Raw genomic sequence first — 23448 nt, forward strand, 5'->3', positions numbered from 1 at the left:
TGGAAACTTCCTTTTCATTTCTCTACATCATCGAGAAGGTGGGAACTGATGAGATTGAACAAAACAGGCATAAGTATGTATTTTTCACACAAGCAGAAGCTGTTGTCATGAGGTAGCACACCTCAGTGGAATAAAAATATTGAAGTTCCATGGAAGACAACATATGCTCAAATCAGGAATCGTGCCTTTACCCCCCCAGCACCTAACCTGCACAGTGTTTCACAGGAATAGGGGAAAGGACAAGACATTTCTTAAATAAAACCTGCTACCTTTTGACAGAACAAGCAGTCAGGTAGTACTGGGTGGTCAGGTTCACGAACACCATATTGACAAGATCTACAACAGCCTTTTGTTTCTTTAGCAGTTCAGAAGGGAAGGTGTAGCACTTACACCGGAGTGCAGCTCTTAGTCCAAACCCCCTGCCAAGGCAGGGTCACCTAGAGCAGGGTGCACAGGACAGCATCCAGGTGGGTTTGGAATGTCTCTAGAGAGGGAGACTCCACAACCTCCCTGGGAAGCATGTTCCAGTGCTCTGCCACCCTCAACATAAATAAGTCTTCTTCATATTGAGGTGGAACTTATTGTGATTTAGTTTATGGCCACTGCTCCTCATCCTGTTGCTGGGCACAACTGAAAAGAGTCTGGCACCATTGTCTTGACACCCACCTTTGAGATATTTACATGCATTAATGAGATCCTCTCTCAGTCTTCTCTTCTCTAGACTAAACAGTCCCCTCATCATCTTTGTGGCCTCCACAGGACTCTCTCCAGTAGCTCCTCATCTTCCTTGTACTGAGGATCCCAGAACTGGACACAGCTCTCCAGATGTGGCCCCACTAGAGCTGAATAGAGGGGAAGCATCACCTCCCTCCACCTGCTGGCCACACTGTTCCCAGTGCACCCCAGCATCCCACTGGCCCCCCGGCCACAAGGGCCCTGCTGGTTCATTGTCAGCCTGTCATCCACCAAGACTCCAGGTGCTTCTCTGCAGAGCTGCTCCCCAGTAGGTCAGACCCCAGCCTGTGCTGGTACTTGGGGCTATTCCTCCCCAGGTGCAGGACCCTGCACTGGCCTGCACTTGCTGAACCTGATTGGGTTTCTCCCCATCAAACCCTCTAGCCTGTGAAGATCCCACTGAACGGCAGCACAGCCCTCAGGTGTATCTCTCACGCCCCCCACTTCCGTATCAACTCCATATAATGATACTATTTTTCAAGTTCTTCAGTCATATACTAAACACTCTCACTTCTAAAACGTGTAGCTATGTGAAATGTTGCACTTTTTCTGAAAGCAAATGACAGCAAAAAGCAGCAGGAGGCAGAGGACAGCACCTGTTCAAAGTCATACACTCATGAACTGGCTAGATCCTTCAACGGGTCCAAGTAAGCTGTGTGAATATCTTACTGTATGTGAAGTCAGGACAGGAGGTAGGAATGGATTAAAATGGCTCTTTCTTTTTTTTTTTCTCCTAGAACGAGCAAAATTTCCTCAGCTTGAGACTTTTCGTAACTCTTCCAATCATCACTAATAGGATAAAATGAGCCAAACCTGTTTTCCCTGGCTGAGTACTTCTTAATACACACATAAAGCTTCTTTGCAGTTTATATTTTGTAATTAACAAAGTAACTCAAAATTATGTATTATGAGTTGGAGAATGAAGCAGATAAGGAAGAACAGAAATTTTCCTAAGAAACAGTTTTATTAACTTCAAATGCTTCCAGAAAGAAAATAACCACCCTATCTGAGCTTTTCTTCCTCTCAAATGATAAAATGATATTGCACATTATGAAACATGACAGCTAAATTAAAAAAAAGAACTCCCCAAAGCCCCCTTTACGTTTACTTCAAATTTGTTCATTTTAGTATGAAGACATGGAGCTGACCAAACAGCACCTGACTATTTCTCTGTGCCATTTCATAGCTGAAGTAGATGAAGTCAGGACAGAGACCTTTCTGTCAGCTTTTCCCTCAGAAGAAGTAGATAACAGCAGCTACTAGTGGCAGATTTCCCACAATATTTGTAGGAACTAATAATTTTTGCTCTTTCCTCCTTTGCCAAATTTATTGGATTCTGGCCGAAGGGTAAGAATGATACATGTGAACACTAAGCATTCACAGGAGCCTCATTTCTTCAGCAAGACGTAGTTGAAGTCGTCATGCTGAAGAACCTGAACACAACTACACAGAAAAGAAGGCTGCAATGTAGCACCATGCAATTGAATGCTCTCAGCTCCATGCATTCACTAGTGAAGACAGCATCAAGACTTAGCACTTCTCAGTTTCAGTAACACTGAAGACCATGTGAATTCAAGGCAAAGAGAGAAGATGATGCAGGATGCAGCATGTTGAAACAGTAATATTAAAGAAATTAATTGAAAATTAATACATCGAGGTGTCAGAAACCCATTGGTTAAGCATTGCTGCTGTCACTTTCCCAAAAAGCTTGCATTAACAATCTATGGTGATGCTACGACAAACCACTGAGGCTAGAGCAAGATCAGGAGCACTTCTGGGAAGCATCAAGTCTGGACAAAGACTTCACGACCACCACACAAACATGGTAAGACTAAGAGGGAAGAAAATCTTTACAAGAAGAAAAAAGGAGATTAAAAAAAAATACTCTATTAACATGTAGGAAAAATTTAAAAAATACTTTATTAACTTGAAAAATTAGATTTGGTTGAAACATTCTAAGAGTAGTAAGTACAACTCAACAGCCGGTTTGTTTAGAGGAATCAATACCAAGGACTTGAGGTTTGAGACTTAATTTGCTGAAAAGGATTCTACCAGAATTCTACAAAGAAAAATTTCAAACAGCAAGCTTCCATAATTTTACACAACTCACACTTGAAATGCATTCCCTGTTAATGTGAACTCTTAATCTAATTTTCCATTAGTACCGTTTTAAAATGTAATTAAGTATTAAAAGGGAATGTGGAAACTTCTATTGAGTCTAACGCCAGTATTAACAATTTCTAAAAATAAGTAAACTACATAGAGCAAAAAAATGCTGCTTACCTGAAATGCCAACTGAATTGTTTCCAGAGTTTTGGATGGCTTACAGACAACTGACAGAGCAATGACAAATTCCCGAATGTCAATTATGCCATCTTCATTCTGTGAAGGAAAACCTCCCCTCAAAACAGTGCAGTTTGTCTGAGAATTTTCATAACTAACAGTTGCTAAAAATACAGAATATTCAGAAAGATTTTTACACGTGCCACAACAAAAAAACCAGTCTCACTGAAATGAAATCACATGAGGACAAGAACCTGGGTGAAAGCCCTGCAGGTCCTTCTCAGAGTCTCAGTCAAAAGTCATAGTTTAAATATTCTTGGAAGACAGTGCTGCTTCTGTCACCCTTCACTTGCATATTTAAGATTTTTTCCATTAAACCATCTGAATTACTGGGCTGAAATTAAAACCAGAGAACCAGAGGACAACACACCCTAATTTAAGCCCTGAATACATGACATCTGCTCCAAGAGAGAACACTGTGGACATATCCACCTCCTGGTCCAGACAGCACCTCATCCTGACAAAGATAATCATCATTTCTCCATTCTGACTGATTGCCAGAGGAATGAAAAACTGCTTCATTTGCCAAGATCCTTCAGGTTTCGGGCACTGTAGAAGAACAAGTTTATTTATATTTATTTATATTTATTTACACGGTAAATGAAATATCAGCTACCAGACACTGCATTCAGCTGCAATGAGCAGCAGCAGAGGTCTCGCCTGACCCTTTCTTCCTCTTCATATTTTGCATCTAGAAAAAAACAGGTTTTGTCCAGCTGATACTCCTTTTAAGTTCTACCTGAAGGAATGCTTTATTTAGCTGATATGTGCCCTTACCTTGCTGAAAGGGAAGTGCAGCAAGCAAATACTATGAAGTGCTCAGAATAAGACCTCAGTGAATTCGATTGAAACAGAAGTAGGCTAAAGTAGAGTTTACCAAAAGTAATAAAATTTTAAAACTTAATATTGCTTCTTACCTCATCAAAAAGTGCAAACATACTTTCTAATGTCTGAGAAATTGGAAATTCCAAGTAGGCTGAAAATTCTTTAAGATCAACCTTTTCTTTCTTCATTTTCATGGCACTTGCAGCATATTTATCAAGATCATCTTCAAGTTTTTCTGGCTTCAGCCTATAAAGCGTATTATTTTTGCAGATTTTAAAAATCAACCCAGTTTTAACAATACATATTTCAAAATATCAAATGAAACAATGGATGATAATGGTGTAAAGCATTACAAAGTCTGGATTAAGAATTATTACACAACTTTATTATAAAATACTATATTTCTGTAATTTTAAAGCTCCCATTAGTTCTCAAACTGTTTTAAGAATTACTGCAAGGGCTTAAGAACCCGGGACAAACTCACGTCCTTCAGTCTACCTTGGTTATAAGCCGTATGTGTAAGCAGTTCAACAGGAAGAAACACAGTCTAGAACTAGCTAGTAAATTCCAAGCATGGAGAACGAGGTGGAATTTAAGTCACCTGAATATGGCTGTATTGTAGGACAGTAACACAAACAAATTATGTTTCCAAATTCACTAATGTCACTGAACAGGAAGGATATGATGCATCTTGCCTTAAAAAAAAAGATCAGGGATTACATAATAGTGATTATACTGTTAATCCTGTTTGTCAGTCCTCATTTATCACATTCAGTCTTTAGCTGGACACCATTATGAGGTAATGGTAACCCAAACAAAATTCTAGCAGTTCATACAGCTACAGCATTTCCTCAGTCCTTCCCATTGCAAAGCCATACCTCGAATGCTGAATGAACAGCTGTATACTTATGCAGATATCTACTGCATGGTTGTTGGTTAGTTTTTTTCCTAAGTCAAGCTTCCTGTTTTGGCTTTGCAAAAGAAAACAAACACAAAAACCAAACAAAAAAACCCCTACCAAATAATCTTACTATGAATAAAATAAATGGTGCTGCAGTATGATGCAAGGAAAAGTAACTTTTCCTTGTAATACAACATCAAGCAAATCTTGATCTACCCTCCTCTGAACTGATTGAGGGTAACTTGGGCATCCAAACTTCCCACTCTGAAGGCAAAAGCTGCCAGCAAAATCTTCTACAGTGTCCTTCTGCAGTTGCCTGTTTTGCTGTTTGCTGCTGCAGACAAGGAAAAGTAGTTATTCACACAACTCAGAAGCTTACACCAGAACTGTTCCCAGACTGCAGCTGGGACTCCTCAGCAGCTTCCTCTCAGTTACAAGAATGAATAAAATGCTTAATATCAGCATTCTGAGGAGCTTCTGAAAAAAGATAAGAGCATTTCTGCTAGGAAGATTATCTGATATACCAGCTCCAGAACTTGATCACTTGCTGTAGTGACCCTTCCTAAACCTCATGACTTTTAAGTAAAAATACAACTCTCATGTTGTCTGTCATGACCTATACTGACTTACCAATATGTACTAACTAAACAATTCCAAGACCTGTATTTCTGAATTATAAGACTTGAACAAGCAAGAATTCTTCCAGAAACCCATGGCTCCTATAGAACATTCACAAGTTCTCCATCCTAGCATTAAAACACCTATCTTAAGAATTAGTCCTAGACAGTACAAAAGAGTGAGACACCCCTCTGCAAACATTCATTTTCCATGATCAAGTAGAAAAGTAGAAGGAACAAAACCAAAAAGAGTCCATAGAGGATTTGAGACACACACAGAACTCAGCTTCTCACATGCAGGATTACATGCAAGAAGTGTCCACTGATAATACATCCCAGAGCAGTAGCTGAAATGGATTTTAACTGTAGCATGAGGACAGCTGGCATCTAAATCCTTGAGATAAGCCCCCACTGACGCAGAATATGTAGTGTAACATTTGTCTCTAAATCAGAGAGATTTTGTTTGCAATGAAGTGTCTCAAAATTCACCTTCTAGAACTGAGGGAGTACTCATCTGGTGAACAGCACTCAAGACTTGCAAGATCTTCACCAGTAATTAAGTTTGAAAAGCTAAAGAAGCTTGAAGGCAAAACCTTGTATGGGAAGTAACATGGCTCACCACAAATCTTACAGACATCTTGTGGTTTGTGTTTTATAAATACAGAAAGAGATGTGAGGCAATCTCAAAAGCAGTATGTGGATCAGTGAGGCAAACTGTTTCAACTTGAGTGTGACTTCATTGTGCTTCTGGTAATCCAAGGTGGGCTCACTTCCCTCTAGCTCTTCAAAATCAGAAAGTAATTAATATGTTGATGACCATAAGCTGCTCAACTGAAGTCTTCTGAAGCCAAGCACAAATCTCATAATAAGTTCTGAACCAATGTGAAAAGGTTTGAATGTCCCAATTCCTTTACAGTTGTTACTTTTATCCCAATGGAGACCATAAATTCTAGAAAGCCAAAGCAAATGTCTTTCCTCTTGAAATCGTGGTTGTTGGCTCAATGGTTTCCATGCAGGATCTAGGCTTTATGATATATAAAATTATTTGCTGTTGTGGTGTTTTGCTTCATTTTTTAGGTCAGTGCACATTAGAAAGGGAACAAGAAGTATTCCCGAGTCCATGAAGATGGAAAGGGCATTTTTCAAGATTAACAGCCCTGGATATTAAATTCTTCACAGCACACTTCACAAGAAAAAACAGATCCCTGAAGGTAGAATATTTTACAGCATAATTATCACTATTTTTAGCAAGTAAGCTAGTTTTAGCTGTATTTGACTATTTGAAGACAAGCTCATTTCTTGCATGCGGGTAACCTGCAAAAACCTTCTAGTGTCTCAGAGAGCTGAAAGAACAGCTGGATCTTGTAGCTAGCTACTGTAAACTGCAAGTACAGGGAAACATGCCCTAAGCCAGAAAAGCACAATACATTCAGTTTTATGTTTGCTGATGTACTTCTGTGCAACTTCTTGCCATAATGGAGCAAATATATTGAAAAATTGCAAAACTGACCTTGAATACTCTTGGCACACCCTGCCTTGATCCACAAAAGCAGGGGCTGCCATGGTTGGTATTTGCTGTCATGCCTGATCCATGATCACCTCCTGTAGTGGAGAGTATTGCTTTCATCACAAACAGAGACGGTAAACATCCTCCAGAGGTTTTTTCCCTTGTCATAGATGACCTCTGAGTACTCTGAAGTTACAGCACTGGTAGTTAGATGTGAGGGTTATTACTCTGGGGATGCAAAGTTCTGCCTACAGTCTGGACCACCATTTCAGGCACATGCAGAATTCTACACACGGAGAGTAGAATTCTGCATTGTAGTCTGGATGGTAAAGGCTGCTGAGCAAGAATAGAAAGACACCAGCCTATGAGGTTCTTGCAGATCTTGGTAGCCTACAGCTGCATGGCCTAAAAGGATCCTCATGGTCAACTTGAGGAAGTAATATTGGGAATTAGAACAAACAGAAGCTTGAAACAATAGGAGCAAATCAATTCAAATCAGAACTCAAGGATCTCCTTGCAGGCAACTACCAAGATACTACTTCTAAGAAGTGTCTCATAAAAAGACAGAGACTAGACTTAATTAACTGTATTAACACTTCCTGAAGGAGGAGATACCCAAAGAAGTCTTAGTAAGGCACAAAATCCAAACAAGATTTAATGTCCAGAACATGGCAATAGATCCAGTTCAAGTAAAAACAGAGATTCACTTTAAACAGTGGGGTAATTAATTACAGAATAAATCATCAAATGAAGCAGAGGATTTGCAATGTATGAAAAAAAAATATGAAAGCAATAACATAGACTGCACATAGCTTAGCAATCAGCTTGTTGGTCAGACAAATTATCAGACTGAAGAGAAACACGACTGCTTGAGGACTAATGAATGCACAATTTGAGAAGGTAAGTCTATGATCAATTGATCTCACTGATAAGGCAGTCATTTTATCACAGAGTGTGGTGTACAGCTCTGTTAACAGAGCCTGAGCTCTTCCTTAGATGAAGCATGAGAACTCTCTGCTATGCCTGCATGGATTCTGGACTGGATCCCATCCAGCTGAGCACAGACTAAGCAAATTTTACAGACAATGAAAATGAATCCTGTAGACACATAATGTACACAGAAGTAACTCTTCAGTGTAGCAAACTGAGGTGTAAGTTGATTTCAAAACATCTAAACCACAAAGAACTCTGAATTTGTCTTGCTATAGAATCTTCTAAAACTGGACATTATCTCGAAGGTACATCATTGCTCAAAAACAAGTACTAAGACTGGATGAAAAACCCATTGGATAAAATTTACTGTTCCAGTTATTTAGGGATGTAAGTGGATGATCTTAATGCCTCCCTGGCCTCAAAACCTTTGAATAAACAGCAAAATGACTACATTATTATCAAACATGCATTAGAGATGAAGTCACATTACAATCTTCATCCAATTGTGCCAGAAAAATACCATCATAATATCCTTCTTATTGGCACATGCCCAAATTCAGAGAGGATTATAGTTCACTGATGATTAATCGCTCAAACCAGAGAGAACTTCTGTGCTGCAGCAAACCTCACTCACAAATGCATGTAACTGTTTCAGAGGCCAAAACAAAACCCTAGAGAAGCATAATTTCAAAGAACAGCTTTAAATTGAGCAGACAGAAGCCAGACAACTTAACAAGAGGATTAAACTGAATCCCGGGATTATCAACTGCATAATAAGAGACATGGGTGGTTGGTTTGTTTTGTTTCACTTGCTTTTATTCCTTAGTACTGTAAATTCAGAGCCTTTGAAACAAAGTAAGAATCTTTCTTTTCCCTTAGAAGTCTCTCCTATCCTAACAGAATACTTTTCAGATGAAGGACCTGACAATAGCTTAATATATGCTTGTCATCTGAATTCATGATGTGTGCTGTCCTACATTCCTTATTCTCCAACAGAGCTTGCTCTTCTTCATTTTCATTTATGTACACAAGCTGAAGATGAAGGAAAAATTAGTGAAGGAAAATAAAATACACAATGGAAACATTAAACTGTGCTCTCTACTTTTGGGTGATGAGACAAGAAAATGAAAAAGGGTGTTTGCGTATTGAGAGTTAATAGGATGAGGCTTGTACATTTAGTTCATGGTTGCTCAATATGATCACTGGAGAAGCAGGAGAAAAATTGGAAAACAGCAGCAAGTTCTACTATTTGGTTTAGGTGAGTTTTTCAGGTTTGCTGAGGCTTTTTTGAAAGGTAAAGCCAACAGGAAATGGTGCTATGGGAAGAAAGAAGAGAGGATCCACGCTGCATGCATTGACCTACAGCTCCACTAGAAAGTCCATCTGGCAGTGACCTGCTCAGAAGATCAACTACCACCTTGTGCTTCTCAGGAAAGGGTGACCCCTCTATCTTCACTATTGCAAGGTTAATCCAGTCACAAGATGGCTATTGGCAGCACTTGTTTTCCCTGCACAGATGTCACAGGAAAAGGCAATTGACTCTTAACTGTATCAAATATTAGGAATCCCACAGTATTTGTGATCCTCTTCAGAAAGCGTCTTCTAGGTCAGGAATGAACGATTCAGACTCACTCTGCTCACTTGTCAGACAGAAAATAAGAACTTTACAACCTACTCTACTCATTAGGATTCAGGGGTGCTGCTTGCAAGTGAAGTACAGTACTAGTTTAATTTTATACTGGTGTCTCCCTGACTGTATGATGACATTCCATATTTATTTATTTATAAAAGCAATATTGTCACATGACAGGAAAACTATATAAACATAGATGCACCTTACATATAAATATTGTATATGCTCACCCAAGGCTTCTCACAAGCTTTGCAAATTCTAAAAGACATGTGTCTGAAGGCAGACGAAGTTGTCCTTCAGCCAAAGCCAGCTGACAGTCTTCAAATGTGTAGTCTGTCACTGAAACTCCCAATGCCCTTGAATAAACCAAAGAAATACTGTAAACAAGACAATCTAAGAAGACTAAACAAAATAATCACTTTTTCACAGCAAGAAATCCTGTAACAATTATGCTCTCTATTCTGAAAAACCATAGAGCTCATAAAAGTTCACATAGCGAAAATGAAATAGGGTACTCGATCCATTGCAGAACATCTACTTTGACTGAGTCCATGAAAATATGCAAGAACAAAAGGCAAAAACTGGGCAGTGCATACACTTTCATAGACATATCCATTTCACAGAAGTGAAAAACTAAGATTTCAAAATTTTTACTCTAGAACACATTTATTAACAATTGTGTCCAATATTTTTATTGTGATTTATTAATGTGTTAGTGCAATTACGTGAGCAGAACAGCTATTACCTGTAGCTAATATTAATATTATAAAAAAAGGCAACATTCCTCAACAAAGAACAGGTAGAACATAACATAAAAGCAAGTGTAGTTAAAACTCCAAGCAAGTTAGTTATTTTGAAATGTATGACATAAGAAAAGTAGAAAAAAAAATAATCCCAAGACTTTATACACCAAAAAATTCAGTATTGGTTTTTGCTTTACTTCTGACTTGATGCTCTGTAGTAATTGTAGCACCAAAAGATAATTGATGGAAATCCTGATATTACAGCTGCCCTGCATTTGCTGTGGCAAAGTTGAGAGAAAGACACTTTGGTGTGAAAGAGGCCTTTAAGAATTCAGTGTACAAACATAAGAAGCAATTTAGAAAGCCAACACTGCTCCATATAAGCTACTCATCTGCCACATTTTCTATTATACTTGATTTTACTTAGAGTAGTAAGGAGCATCATCTCCTTTATGCAGACCTTTCTAGTTTGATGAAATCTTCACAAAGTTTTTTTATTGACTTAGCTTTATTCTTTTCATCTACAGTTTGTCTGCCTTACTGCTAACCACCTTTTTCATATGTGAAGTTAATATACACTAATGGCAAGATTGATGCAAAACCCTGAGGCCTGCCACACTAATTTCAGCTTTGATGAAAACTCTGCATTCAATTCTGTGCTTCGTAATAAATAGTTTGTTCTGTAATGGCAGTTCTCTCTCATGCAACAAACAATTTCTGTCAAACAGTCTCTTCCTCAGAATCTCATTCCAATGCCTTTGAATACCAAGGTAAATAACATAAGCTAGTTCTCTTCTGTCCACCAATTAATTATCAAACTTCAGGAATTCTGATATACAGGACATGCACTAAACCTTAAAGGTACTGATCAGGGTTTCTCTCTTTAAGGCTGAGAAAGTCAAACAATCAGGAAGAACACCTCACTAATAAATAGCCAAGCTCAAAAGTACCAAATATGGCAAAAACCCCGGATATTATTTATAAGCCATTTATGCACAAAACAAGGACATAAAAGGTAGTGATCCTGGCTGAATAGCCTCCCCCTTCCTAAGAAAAAACAACAAAGAGAAAGGAGCAAAAGGACAAAGCCAACTAAACCAAATGATTCAGGTACACAGGAAAGTCATCTTAAAAGCAGAGTGTTGAAGATTTGATTGCCTCATACTGGGGATCTAAGCAATTAAATCCAGTTCCTCAAAAGTTTTCTCTGCTTTATCTGTTGTTGTTTCAGCAATCCACTCCTCCTATGAAGTGTCCTAGCAGTATTTGTAAACCAATAAATCACCTTAATGGAATGGACAAAATTCTTGTGATACCTTACCTCATCCCATAGACTTATGGTTAACCTAGCAACAAGTGTGTAAAATACAGATGAAGAACTCCTCATGCTGTGGGGATTTAAATCCACTTCCGAGTTCAACCTGACTTAGAGATCAGGCATTGCAAGCATGTCAAGACTTCTGTTTTATAGTATTCAATACACCGTTGTATTATACAAGATGAAATCCCTGGTATTTTACAATACAAAATCAATTCTCCTCGAAAGAAGAAAAAGGAGTGGACAAAGGAAGCAGAGTCTATCCTGCCAGTTGAGGTAACTTCCTATTCCCCTCTTTCGTACCATCTGTGCACTCCATCGTCCCTACAGACTTCCACATCAACTGTCTCCAGCAAGGACATGCTACAGGCAGTACTACGCAGAGCAGTTCCATTAAAGAATGGGACAATAAACAAAGGTCTTGCCCAGCCAAGCACATTACACCAAAATCCATCAGTTCTCCAGGCCACACTAGGTATAGCATGTAACAGAAATACAGGGACTTCGAGGCGATCAGCTGAAGCACAGGGGAACTACACGCAAAAAGGGAAGCTTGTTAAAAGTAAGTTAAAAAAAGAGTAAAGTGTTCCTCTGTTGGACATATTAGGGAATCAGGAGAAGTGGTAAGGCACTCAACAAATAAGATTCCGAAAGGACAAAAAAAAAAAAAAAATTAGTGTCATTGAAACTGATTAAAGGTGGCAATTAAAATAAAGTGACTTTAAAGAAACAAAAGAAACTCAAGCGTTCTCTCAAGGGAAACAGAGAAGATGGACAAGTTAAAACATAACCATAAGGTGACAAGCCAAAGCAAGAAACAACAGCCTGTTAAAACCAAAAGCAAGACACGTTTCCAACGCATCAAAAGAAAGACGACTAGGAAAGATTAGGGCACTCAGCCTGGGGGAAGGGTTGAAGCCTGACTGACTGCCAGCCCAGCACCAATGCCAGGTTTAAATAACTGCTAAATAATGGTCCCTGATTATGTTGGAAGGAGCCCAGCCAAAGAGGAATAAAAAAACCCCCAAAACAAACAACCAACAAAAAATCAAAACCAAACGTAAGATACAAAACAAATTCCAAACAAAACCAGGGGTCATTTCAGACTCAGCCAAACCACAAGGGGAAAGCACAACCTGCATCTTTTTATAGCACTGTGCACCCCTTATAAAAGGGGTGGTAGTTGGTCCAGACTTACATAGCTAACAGTACAGGAAAATCCCCACAACAATACCTACATGTATGTTAAATGTCAACACATACACAAAATGGGATTGAGAAAGACAAAAGCAGCTTCTCTTGTTCACCTGCTGCAATTTTCCAGCTGCTGGACAGAACAAACCCAACCAAACAAAAAAAACCAAACAAAAAATCAAACCAAATGAACTTAAAACAAGGTACATATACTTCCAGACTTTCACAATAACAAAGATCAGAAATGAGGAAGGAAAGAAACACTTTTGCTCCAAGCAGAGTTCAATCAGAATCAACCGAGGCCAGATAAGAGTTCAAGGGGCTCTCGAGTTCAGAAGAAAAATCACAAGCTGTATAGGGCTAGCAGCTTTAAGGACCTTGATTTCAGCTCAGAATGCTGAAAAAAACTGAAGCTGGGGAACATATGAAGTTCATTATTTATGCTAAGACTTGTGAATTTTTTAATTTCTTAGAATAAAGCCTGGCATATTAGAGTTCACTCTAAGGCCTTGGTACAACCGCAACTCACAGGATTTTCTACAGAACCACTTATCAACTATTTTAACTTACCCTCCAGGGCAATCTTTTTCTACTTCAATTGGAAAAAAAAGGAAAAAGAAAAAAGATAATTTCCATTTGAGATGCAAATCACAAGTACAATCCTGTATATTTAATAAACTAAAAATAAAAATTTTTCCCGTATTTTCATTTGAAAGCATTCTTCCCCTCTCTTTTCTTCAAACTACCTCTGCTTTCGCAGTCAGTTAATGTGAGCCTAGCCTTTTAAAAAGTTCAGCAGATTTATATGGCCTGACATGAATGCCTGGCTTGACATACCTTAAGACTTTTTCCTTCCCTGCCCTCCCTGCGGTGCTGGCTACTTACCTGTCATGATATCACACTACATAAAATTTCAAAGTCAGAGGGTCACTTGAAAATAATAAACCCAAATGGAACAAAAACCCAAAAGTTTTCCTGCAAACCCAATTGGTTAAACACAACAGTTGTACTTGTTATATCCTGATGTCTTACACCAAACAGCTCTCTATATCTAACATTTGTGCAGTGATAATATAAAATGAATTATTAACGTCCTCATTTTCTGCATACCAATCCACTATGCAGCAAAATGCCAAACATAAAACAGAATGTGACTGCTGGAATATTATGCAAAGGGAGAAAAATAGTACAGGCAATATTGGGACATTCTGAGCCTACGTCTCAACAAAAACACTTTCAAAATGTTTTACGTTGTTAATAAGCAGAACTGTGAACTAATCAAGAGAATATTCCACAGGCTGCTCAAAAAAACCCCTTTATATCAACTGTAAGCTTTATAGGGTGCTGAAAACATTAGAATTCTATCTAATTTGGCATTTTTCTTCATTATCCAATATTCAGTAAAAAGACATACAAAACACAGTGGACAAGTAACTCCACTTATTAGCAGTCATCTGTACAGGAACTTCCTGAACCAGAGACCTTTTGTACCACTATGTTTTAGAATCACTAATTAACCACAGGTTTTTTACAGTAAATCTCAGCTCTGATGAAGTCATTTTATCTATCTGCTAATGAATGCTACAATTTTGCATGTTTTAAAGACTTACTCTGTTTACTTTCAGCTGATCTACTGTTAAGTGCTTTCCATCTCTTCTGCTATGAAAAGTAAGACTTCCCTCACTGTGCTTTTCCAGAACACTCATGATTTTCCTGACCTTCAAAACAACCCTCCACTTTTTTTTCCATCCTTTCCCAAGCTGAAGAACTGTCAACTACTTAGTTTTGGAAGGCCAGAGTAGGTAGTCCATTTTCTCTCCTCAGACAACTACTATGTGACATTCTCCAAGCAAAAGAAGGTCCAGTCATGAGTCTGAAGTTCACATCAGGAATCTATTATCTCATAATGGTTTAATTTTTAAGACAGAATAAGAAGCTGCCAACAGCTGTATTTCTCCCTGGTGTTGTTTGAAAATGGATCCTGCAATTGTTGGTCCTGTAGACTTGCCCATCACAAATCTTCAAGGGGCAAAAAACAAAGGAGGTTCTCCTTGTGTTGTCAGCATTCAAAAACCAGTTCAAACCAGACTGTCATGAAGTATTACTTCACTTTAAAAAATTTATTTCTTCCTTGAGAAAATGAATGTGGCAAGAAGCTGCACAGTTAACCCTGTTCCGTGACTATGTTCTCCACCTGCCACACTCACAGTATTCACAGAAATGAACAGAGCACACAATGTATATCTCATCTCCATTTTTGTGTATGGCCTGAAAACCAAACAATGCACAGAATCTTTTAGGTGGGAAAAGACCTATGAGATCATCAAGTCCAACCTTTGACTGATCACTATCTTTTCAACTAGACCATGGTGCCACCATGTCCAGTTGTTTCCTGAACATCTCCCTGGGCAGCCCATTCCAATATTTAACAACACTTTCCATGATGAAATTCTTCCTCGTGTTCAACCTGAACCTCCCCTGGAGCAGTTTGAGGCCATTTCCTCTTATCCTATCACTGGTTGTGTCAGAGAAGAGGCCAACCCACAGCTTAGAACAACCTCCTTTCAGGCAGTTGTAGAGAGCAATAAGGTCCCCCTGAGCCTCCTCTCCAGGCTAAACAACCCCAGCTCCCTCAGTCACTTCTCACATGGTTTACTCTCCAGACCCTTCACCATGGATGCCTCAAATGGATGCTTGTTAACTCCAGCTCTACAGTAATTCCACTTACACTGATGCTCATGCCTTTGATGGTATAAAAATGCCAAAAAAACAGTTTGGATTTCAAAGCTGAATGCTGAGCATCCAACCAGTACCTGTGCAGAATCACGCACGGAACTTCAGTCAGCACAGGCACAGAGCACAGCAGTTTTTCCAAAGTTAGATTCAGGAGGCCACTGAATACAATATCTGGCCATGAGACAGACCAGCAAGCTATTGTAAACTCACATCCTCAAGGCTACTCTTCAGCAACTAGCATTACTCTATCATGTATATTGGCAAAGACCACATTCTGATTCTGTCAGAGCCTGCAAGAAAAGAAACAAACCCTGATTTTGACTGTGTAGATGACAAGAGAAGATGGACACAGAAGACTACTGTAATATTTTTTGCCTTCACCAGCATGGTGGATAAAAGTATTCACTTCTCAAAAGCAAAATGTAATGCTCATAAGTCAGGCTGATAAGTCACTGCTTTAATTGTATGACATGCTCCAACATGGGGAAAGTGATCCTGGCAAGCACTTGTCAGAGAAAACATCAGGAAGACAGATATTTCAAGTTCCATGTCTAACATGCTGCACTTCAATCAATTTCAGTATCTATTGCAAATATAAAAACATGTCTTTAAATGCTTCTGTAAGTGAGGAAGAAAACCAAAGTTATTAGAAAAATGCAAACTGTACTATGGTATCTTGGTATTTCTACAAGAGTCTGCCTTTCTGGGCTTGCCAAAAAAGAAACTTCACAACTCCTGGACAGTGCCACACATGTTGTTATAATGCCGAGTTTAATACTTGAAAGATCTGGGAAAACAAAATGCTCAAAATCAGGAGTACTGACAGAACTTCAGTTCTGAGGTGCTTACAGTTTTAAAACACAAAGGGGCAAAGGTGTCTGGTTTCCATCAAGTTTCAGTCTCAGCATGTGCCACATACAAAAAAAATTAACAAATTTGCAATATTTTGTCTTCCATTTTTTCCCAAATTGTACCACCTAAACATATTCTTCCCTGTTTTGAAGATAGTCTCTAAGAGAAACTAAAACAAAAGGAAAACAAACTGTGTTTGCATGTTAGTAAATGACTTATGTGTTTGTGTATCATCATCTAATCAGCTTATATCTGTAATTACAGGTGAGGTTACTTTGGCCTTGCACAAAGAGCCTGCAGTGCAGATTTCCACCATCAGCTGCCTGCAATACCATCAGCTCACCTATGTACAAAATCAATTTTTGCAACTTACTAAAAGCTAAGTTACAAACATACTTCTTTCAAACATATTTGAGTCCTAATAAATAGCAGGGTAACAAACTAACTTCCCCCCCCCCCAAAGTGGGAGCAAAAGTTACCTTCAAACTGAATTCTATACCTTAAACAGTACTTGGATTACAACTATGAGATGTCTTTCAGAATAAAGCTGCTAATGAAAATTAGGCATTTAAGAACAGCAGCAAAAGGCTACAACCCCACAATGAAAAGAGGCAACTAATATATTTCTTTAGGGGAAAATACTCCAAACAAACCACAAAACAAATCACTCTTTAAATAGCCATCAATAAATTAGGAACTGTGATGCAGCAAAACAACACAGAGAGGTAAAAACAGATAGAGAGTTGCAACTGATGTAGCTAAGAAGAATGAAACCTTTTAAAGCATAAAAAATATATATAAAAATAACATAACTAACTACTAGCTAAGGATAGTAAAATTGCCATTAGGCAAAAAAGAAAAAAAAAATCTGTCATGTGAAATAATTTACATTGGGAAACAATTAAGACAACATGTCTTATGAATAAAAGTAAGTATTTCCCCATGTTCTAAGAGTGGTAGAGATATTTCCTCTATCACTAAGAAATTTTTAGAAATAAATACTTGTGATGGCAAGGTCAAGTGATTTGTTCCTAATAATTCTGGAAAAGCTGGGACTGAAGTCTCAAGTGGCTGACAATTTTACAACACTACCATAACTCCAGTAAATTATTACTTATTAATTTGAAGATTGAAAAAAACAACACAGGCCAGAGTCTGACACTCAAGTAGAAAATATATAGAAGAAACTGTGAAACTCAGTAACAGACCAAAACAACCCATGTTGCCTACCCCATCAACAAAAGATGATAATAGCTTGTGCACATGAAGACCAAAATGATGATTTTGCTCAAGTAATACAAAAGTAAGGCAATATAATATTTACCTACATGGCATGACTTACTAGCAGGGTGGTTTCAGAACTTTGTTAGAGCAACAAAGAAAACATGAAGTGAATAAAAGTTCAGGATAGCACCACATTTTTTTTATTGATTTTACCAGCCTGGACTGTTGCCATATTTAAAAGCACTCAACATTTTCAGTGATTTGGAAGTGACTCTAAACACAGTTCCTGATAGCACGTTGTGGGTGAGATGGGCATGGACTAAACCGAGCAGTAGTCAGAACAAGGCCAGAAAGACCAAACAAGACAGACTCACTCAAAATGGGTTGTATGAGAAAATCAAATGTGAAGCAGATCATTAAGGGATAAGTAGGGACCATAAACAGCAGAATAATCTATTCTGCACATACCTTTTGTGCAAATTAAGAAAATGACCCAAAGGATGGCAAGCACGTTCAGCGCCAGTGGTGACCCTGTGTGAGTAATTCCAGTTCCGATAACACATGCACACTTTGGATTTCACTTTTTGGGCAAACATGCAAGAAACTAATGTCCTAAAGAAGCAAAATTCTGTGAATGACAGCATCTCCTTCATGAAATAGTTTGTGCTCACTTATATATAGAAATGGAGTATCTAGAGACCACCATCACTCACATCTGTGGCTGCCCACAGAAAAGCTAGTCAAATACGGGTAAACCAAGAATTCTTCAAGAGTCAACAAGAAAAAGCAGCATAAGATACAGAAATCTTGTCAAATGCTTTGTTCAATGCTAAATAGAAGCCATTCACAAATCAAGATTATTGTGAAGGCAAACAATTTCAGGAGTGGCAACTGTACCTATTGCTGCACTCAGCAACTTCCACTGACTCCTCCTGAAACCAGGAGCAAGACACAAGGTTTGCACAACACTGGTTCTAGACTCACGAATACATTATTACCTGGGACTGCCACCTTTGATGCTGTAAAATATCCAGTAGGATTACACTCTTCTGCCAGAGAAATATGATGGGGAGGAGGGGTAAGCAGACATCCAAATAGATCCTGAAATGACCTCATGACAACAAGATGCTACATTGCCACTGACTCAATCCTCAAGAAAAGCAAGACAAATCTAGATGAAGCAGTAATATTGTCCTTTACCCAGCAATGCAGAGTGCAATGCCAGCACCAAACAGCACCTGAGGTACTTGAGTTGCAACTGCTACAGCTCCAGAACAGTCTGACAGCATTTGAGCTGGAATCTCCTGTACCAAAAGCTGCATGAATAAACTGGGAAAGTCTGGAGAACTGCCACAAGAAGGCATCTGGAAGTGGCCAGAAGTAAATAATTTTTAACTATGTTTATGTTAACTGGTCTAGAGTTATGCCTGGTATCCAGGCATCAACATTCTGTTTCATTCTCATCTGCATTTTAATTTCAAAACTTTGATACCCAAACACATTTATTTTCCTATTCACAACAACACAGCATCTACAGCCCGTGCTTCATCCCAAAGTCAGTCTTTTTTGACATCTCTCATTCTGACAGTCTTCCCTTTAGATCTGCTTCCCTCTTCTGTTACCCCAAATGCCTAATTCTTCAGGGGTGGGAAGGAGAAACAAAATCATGTCTTCCCTCCTAAGTGCACTTAAAAGGACGGCTTGTGACATGGCAGTTGTTGTAAACTTTTGCAGGCTTTCAAAATTTCTCCTTATAGCACACAATCCCTGTTATCTGATTGGAGCAGAGTTCAGAATGAAGGTTTAGTAACTCAGCCTTCTACACAAAGTCTGAGGACAATACTTGACTGGTGATTGTCTTTAATTAACAACAAAAGTCTTTGAGGTCAGTGCCTCAAAGATTTTTGACTCTAAGACAAGATGATTCAAATAGGTCCTTTTGTTCTTTTCTCTTTTGAGAAATGTCCTCCTTTTGTACAATGGATCTATTGCTATATTATCATCCCAACAACCTTAAGGAAACTCACAGACTTGGGTTCAGTCAGAGAAGAATTCTCAGGCACTACCTACAGACTGGCCTTTGGCTTAAATCCAAAACTTGGAAACAGAAGAGAAGTTACACAAAGGAAATTAAGATTTCACAAGTTCTTTCGAAATCAGGGTTAGGAAGATTCATAAACCTCTCAAGACTTATTAGTGATCACAGGCCTGAGAGTTTGCTGTAAATATGCAAAAGAGTTATCTACTGACTAATGGAAGATTTACTGAAAGGACAAAAAAAAGAATGCAGAAGATGTTAATAAAAAATGCAACAGAAGAGTGAAAGTATTAAATGTTGCCTTTATTATACCCTACAGAGAAGTGTTTTAAGTGTCATCACATTAACTTCAATTAATTTGCATTGTATCAGTCCTCTATTTCTAATGAAAGTGGCTTTCCTGCACTTTACTATTTGAAATAGCCACAGGCTAACAATGAGTACATGAAACTATTCTTAACCTCATTAAAATAGTCACAGCTTAAAATGCAAACCCAATAGCACAAAATTCAGTTACATTATCTTCCTAAGGTTCAACCGCACCCTTCCCCCAAAAGACTAAATACCCATTGGAGCAAGCAGAACTGGCTTGTTATATGAAGGCATGTTAAAAAAACCCCAAAAACAACCAACCAAGAAAAAAATATCCCAAACCCATCAACTCCTACAGTTCTTGCTGTATTTGTGGCTCTCTGGCCTCCTCAGAAGGGAAAGCAACAGCTATGTAAAAGGTCTTGCAGACACTCCTGCACATTACAAAGTTCTTTGTAGGCAAACAACCACACCAACTTGATTTTGTGACATGATTTCTTCACTCTAAACTTAAAATCACACATCTATTTTTATTCAGTATTACAACATACTTACTCTGCCATTACACGTCTGACATTATTGGCATATAACACTGGATTTTTTCTTTCTTCTTCTGAAGGAATATACACAGGAAGAAACTGCATACAGAGAACTGAATTATACCAAAAATATTTAACATTTTAAACAATATCTTACAGCACTATGGTGAAAATTGTATACAGTTTGTTGTTACTTACAAAAATGTATTAAGACTACAGAATATATTTAAAATTAAACTCTTAAATGCTTAAGTATATGTCATACTTCTAGAAATTCATATAACATTGACTCTGCTCATTTCTTACCTCATGGGACCCAAGCAGAGTTTTACCTTCCTTTTCTAAGTGGGACTAGGAATTTTAAAATAATTTAAAAGTAGTAATATTTTCTTGCATAAACCTTTCTCTTACATCTTGTATTGTTCAGCTCCTTCCAGATAACAAAAAAACCCCCCACACACTAAAGGAATATTGTTCTATAGCTTAAATATTAAGAATCCAAATTTTAAGGACATCAGGTATTTACTGTTCCCCCTGCACATTTTGAAATCACGTATGACTGCCTAATGCACACATGAGAAGTGTTTTTCTGTTGTTGGACATTTTGAAAGCTTTTCCCTTCAAATTGGACATCAGCCATTAACACTCCATTGAAAGAAAAAATCTAAATGAATACAGATGACCAGAGAACCACAGAACAGTTGATGTTGTAAAGTGTAAAATTAAACCAGAACTGCTGGAGACCTGCAGCAGAAAGGGCAGCTTTGAGAATGGCATGGCCTACACGAAAAGATCTTCCAGCATTTTAAGCTGTTTTTAAGTGTCCATTGAAAAATTACATAATCCTCAAGATCATGGCCAGTCTCACCTATAAAAACCTTCAAAACATTTTGTTCTGCCAAGTAACTAACTGCTCAGATGGGAGGAATGAGAAGGCATCACTCTGATCACCACTCCTACTCAGCACCAAACAGACAGCTCTCTTAGTAGCACAGCACAGTGAGATAATTTATGCACTAAGTGAGCAAAATGCTCAAAACCCTGTGTAAAGCCTCTGAATTAGAAAAAAAGCTGCAAGAAGTTTAGTTATAGTACATACAAATACCTATGGGTAGTGAAAAATGGGAATTATGATGCAGATATTTCACACTGGTCCTTAAAATAGAGCCTAACAAATGGGGAACCTATATAAAGTTTATAATTTCAGCAAATACTTCTCAATAACCATGAAGCTAGCTGTGTTTTTAAAAATACATAATGGTATGATCAACAGCACCCAAACGCTGCCATTAGACATTCATCTGTTTCCTGAATGGAAAAACATTGAATTTATTTTGAGTTTTGCTGTTTACACTGCTAGTAGGTACACCAGCCTCACATAATATACAAAACCACAAAGACTGTGAAGTTAACAGAGATGAAAAGACTGTTCCTTCAACTTCCAGACCCCATTCCATTTATTTGAGTTGCAAATGGCTATCAAGTCACTTCTCCAAACACAGAACAAACTTGAATATGAGGTGATTTCAGAGGTGTTCTGTGTGTCTGTGCCTAATTCAACATAAATAGCATAATCATTTCAACATCACTAACAAAACTAAGAGAAGAACTCTCAGCTGCTGCAGACTGTCGTGGATGTACGAACACTGAAGCTGCCAGGTCAGTAAAACAAGCAGACATGAGCCAAAACAAGCCACATGTGCAGATGATCATATATCCTTTCTTCATCGTGCACTGCCAGCATATCAGTTTTAAGTACCTGATGGGTGGATGGGCCAATATTTACAGAAACCTATTATAAAACCTACATAGATGCTTGCTTCTCAAAACACATACTGGATGACACATATAGTATGCCAGAACGTGTATTATATGCACAGAAGCCCAGACTAGCTAACTTTGGATCCTGGTTGCTGGCTGTTAAATCTTACTGGCTGTCATTTAATCAAAAACACTGAAGTTGTTTTGTAGCATGTCTCTCTGAGTTCTTGGATCATCAGCACTAACTGGGGTATCCAGGCTGGTAGGTATTTGCAACTATCTCTGTGTTGATGAAACAGAGCAGGAATATAAACCAACAAACTTCAGAGAACAGGGGAAAAATGAGACTTTGAACACAGAACAACTAATTTTTCCTCTACATTCCTAGTCCTCACCACACTTCCTTACAAAAACAGATTTCAACAAGTAGCTCTCAAATACTCTGCCTCATACTTGAGAGCAACCTTGCAAACAGGTCTGCTCCTCTATCCTCTGCCAACTCCTGCTTTATATGGAATATTTCAGAAGGTCACTAGTTAGTTTGCCTTTTTTTTTCCCCCCAAGAACTACTGAAGATCATAGCTTGTTATGCAAGACCTGTAAGAGCTGCAGAAACTCAACATCTGCTAGCAGCTGCTGCCTCAAAAATCAAGAAAGCTCTGCAGTGTTCACTCCTGTGTGAAAGAGCCCATTTTACTCACCTAGGGCAGAAAACTGTTTCTGAGAAAGGGTAAAAATCCTGCCAACCAGCTGGTTTGTCTTAGCCCTGCGTGAGCCAGTCACTCCCCGGCCCTTCTGCAAAACACAGGCCACTATCCTGGAAATCCCATTTGTTTTTTTATCCAACTAAATTGATAACACAAACCACAAATTTCTACAACACATACAACTATTGAGTGGCTGGTATTTTGCACTTTCTTTGATTTTGGGAATAATTGATTGCATAAATAAGCAAACACAGAGCAATGATAAGCACCGTGATTAGCATGCAATATATGTTACTATTGTAACACAGTGTATGTAAATATGCACTAATTCTTCCTACTGATTTACCCTGCCATCAGTTCCATCTGTCAGAGCTAAATAGCCGCTTCTTTATTCAAAAAGCAAAAGAATTGCAGAACATCTGTCAAATATCCTATATAACGCTTTTCAAATACTGTAATTGTCCACAAAAATATAATTACTCTGTGTAAAAGGCGTAAGGACAACAAATTGAAAGGAAAGGCTTTAAATG

The 23448-nt window shown here is 38.3% G+C and overlaps 1 protein-coding gene across 3 annotated transcripts in view; it reads right to left on the reverse strand.

Moving 5' to 3' along the window:
• LPCAT1 (lysophosphatidylcholine acyltransferase 1) overlaps positions 1–23448 on the reverse strand; it is a 64211-nt gene that overhangs the window by 15196 nt on the left and 25567 nt on the right. For all 3 annotated transcript variants that reach the window (XM_017739098.1, XM_008637524.2, XM_017739097.1), the window contains exons 9-12: positions 20467–20549; positions 9725–9850; positions 3996–4149; positions 3019–3117 (exon numbers count right to left, since the gene is read on the reverse strand). In XM_017739098.1, coding sequence (XP_017594587.1) covers positions 3019–3117; positions 3996–4149; positions 9725–9850; positions 20467–20549 — 462 coding nt within the window. The remainder of the gene's footprint in view (positions 1–3018; positions 3118–3995; positions 4150–9724; positions 9851–20466; positions 20550–23448) is intronic.

The sequence above is a fragment of the Corvus brachyrhynchos genome, unplaced genomic scaffold, assembly GCF_000691975.1.
Source record: "Corvus brachyrhynchos isolate BGI_N302 unplaced genomic scaffold, ASM69197v1 scaffold7, whole genome shotgun sequence".
Taxonomy (NCBI): domain Eukaryota; kingdom Metazoa; phylum Chordata; class Aves; order Passeriformes; family Corvidae; genus Corvus; species Corvus brachyrhynchos.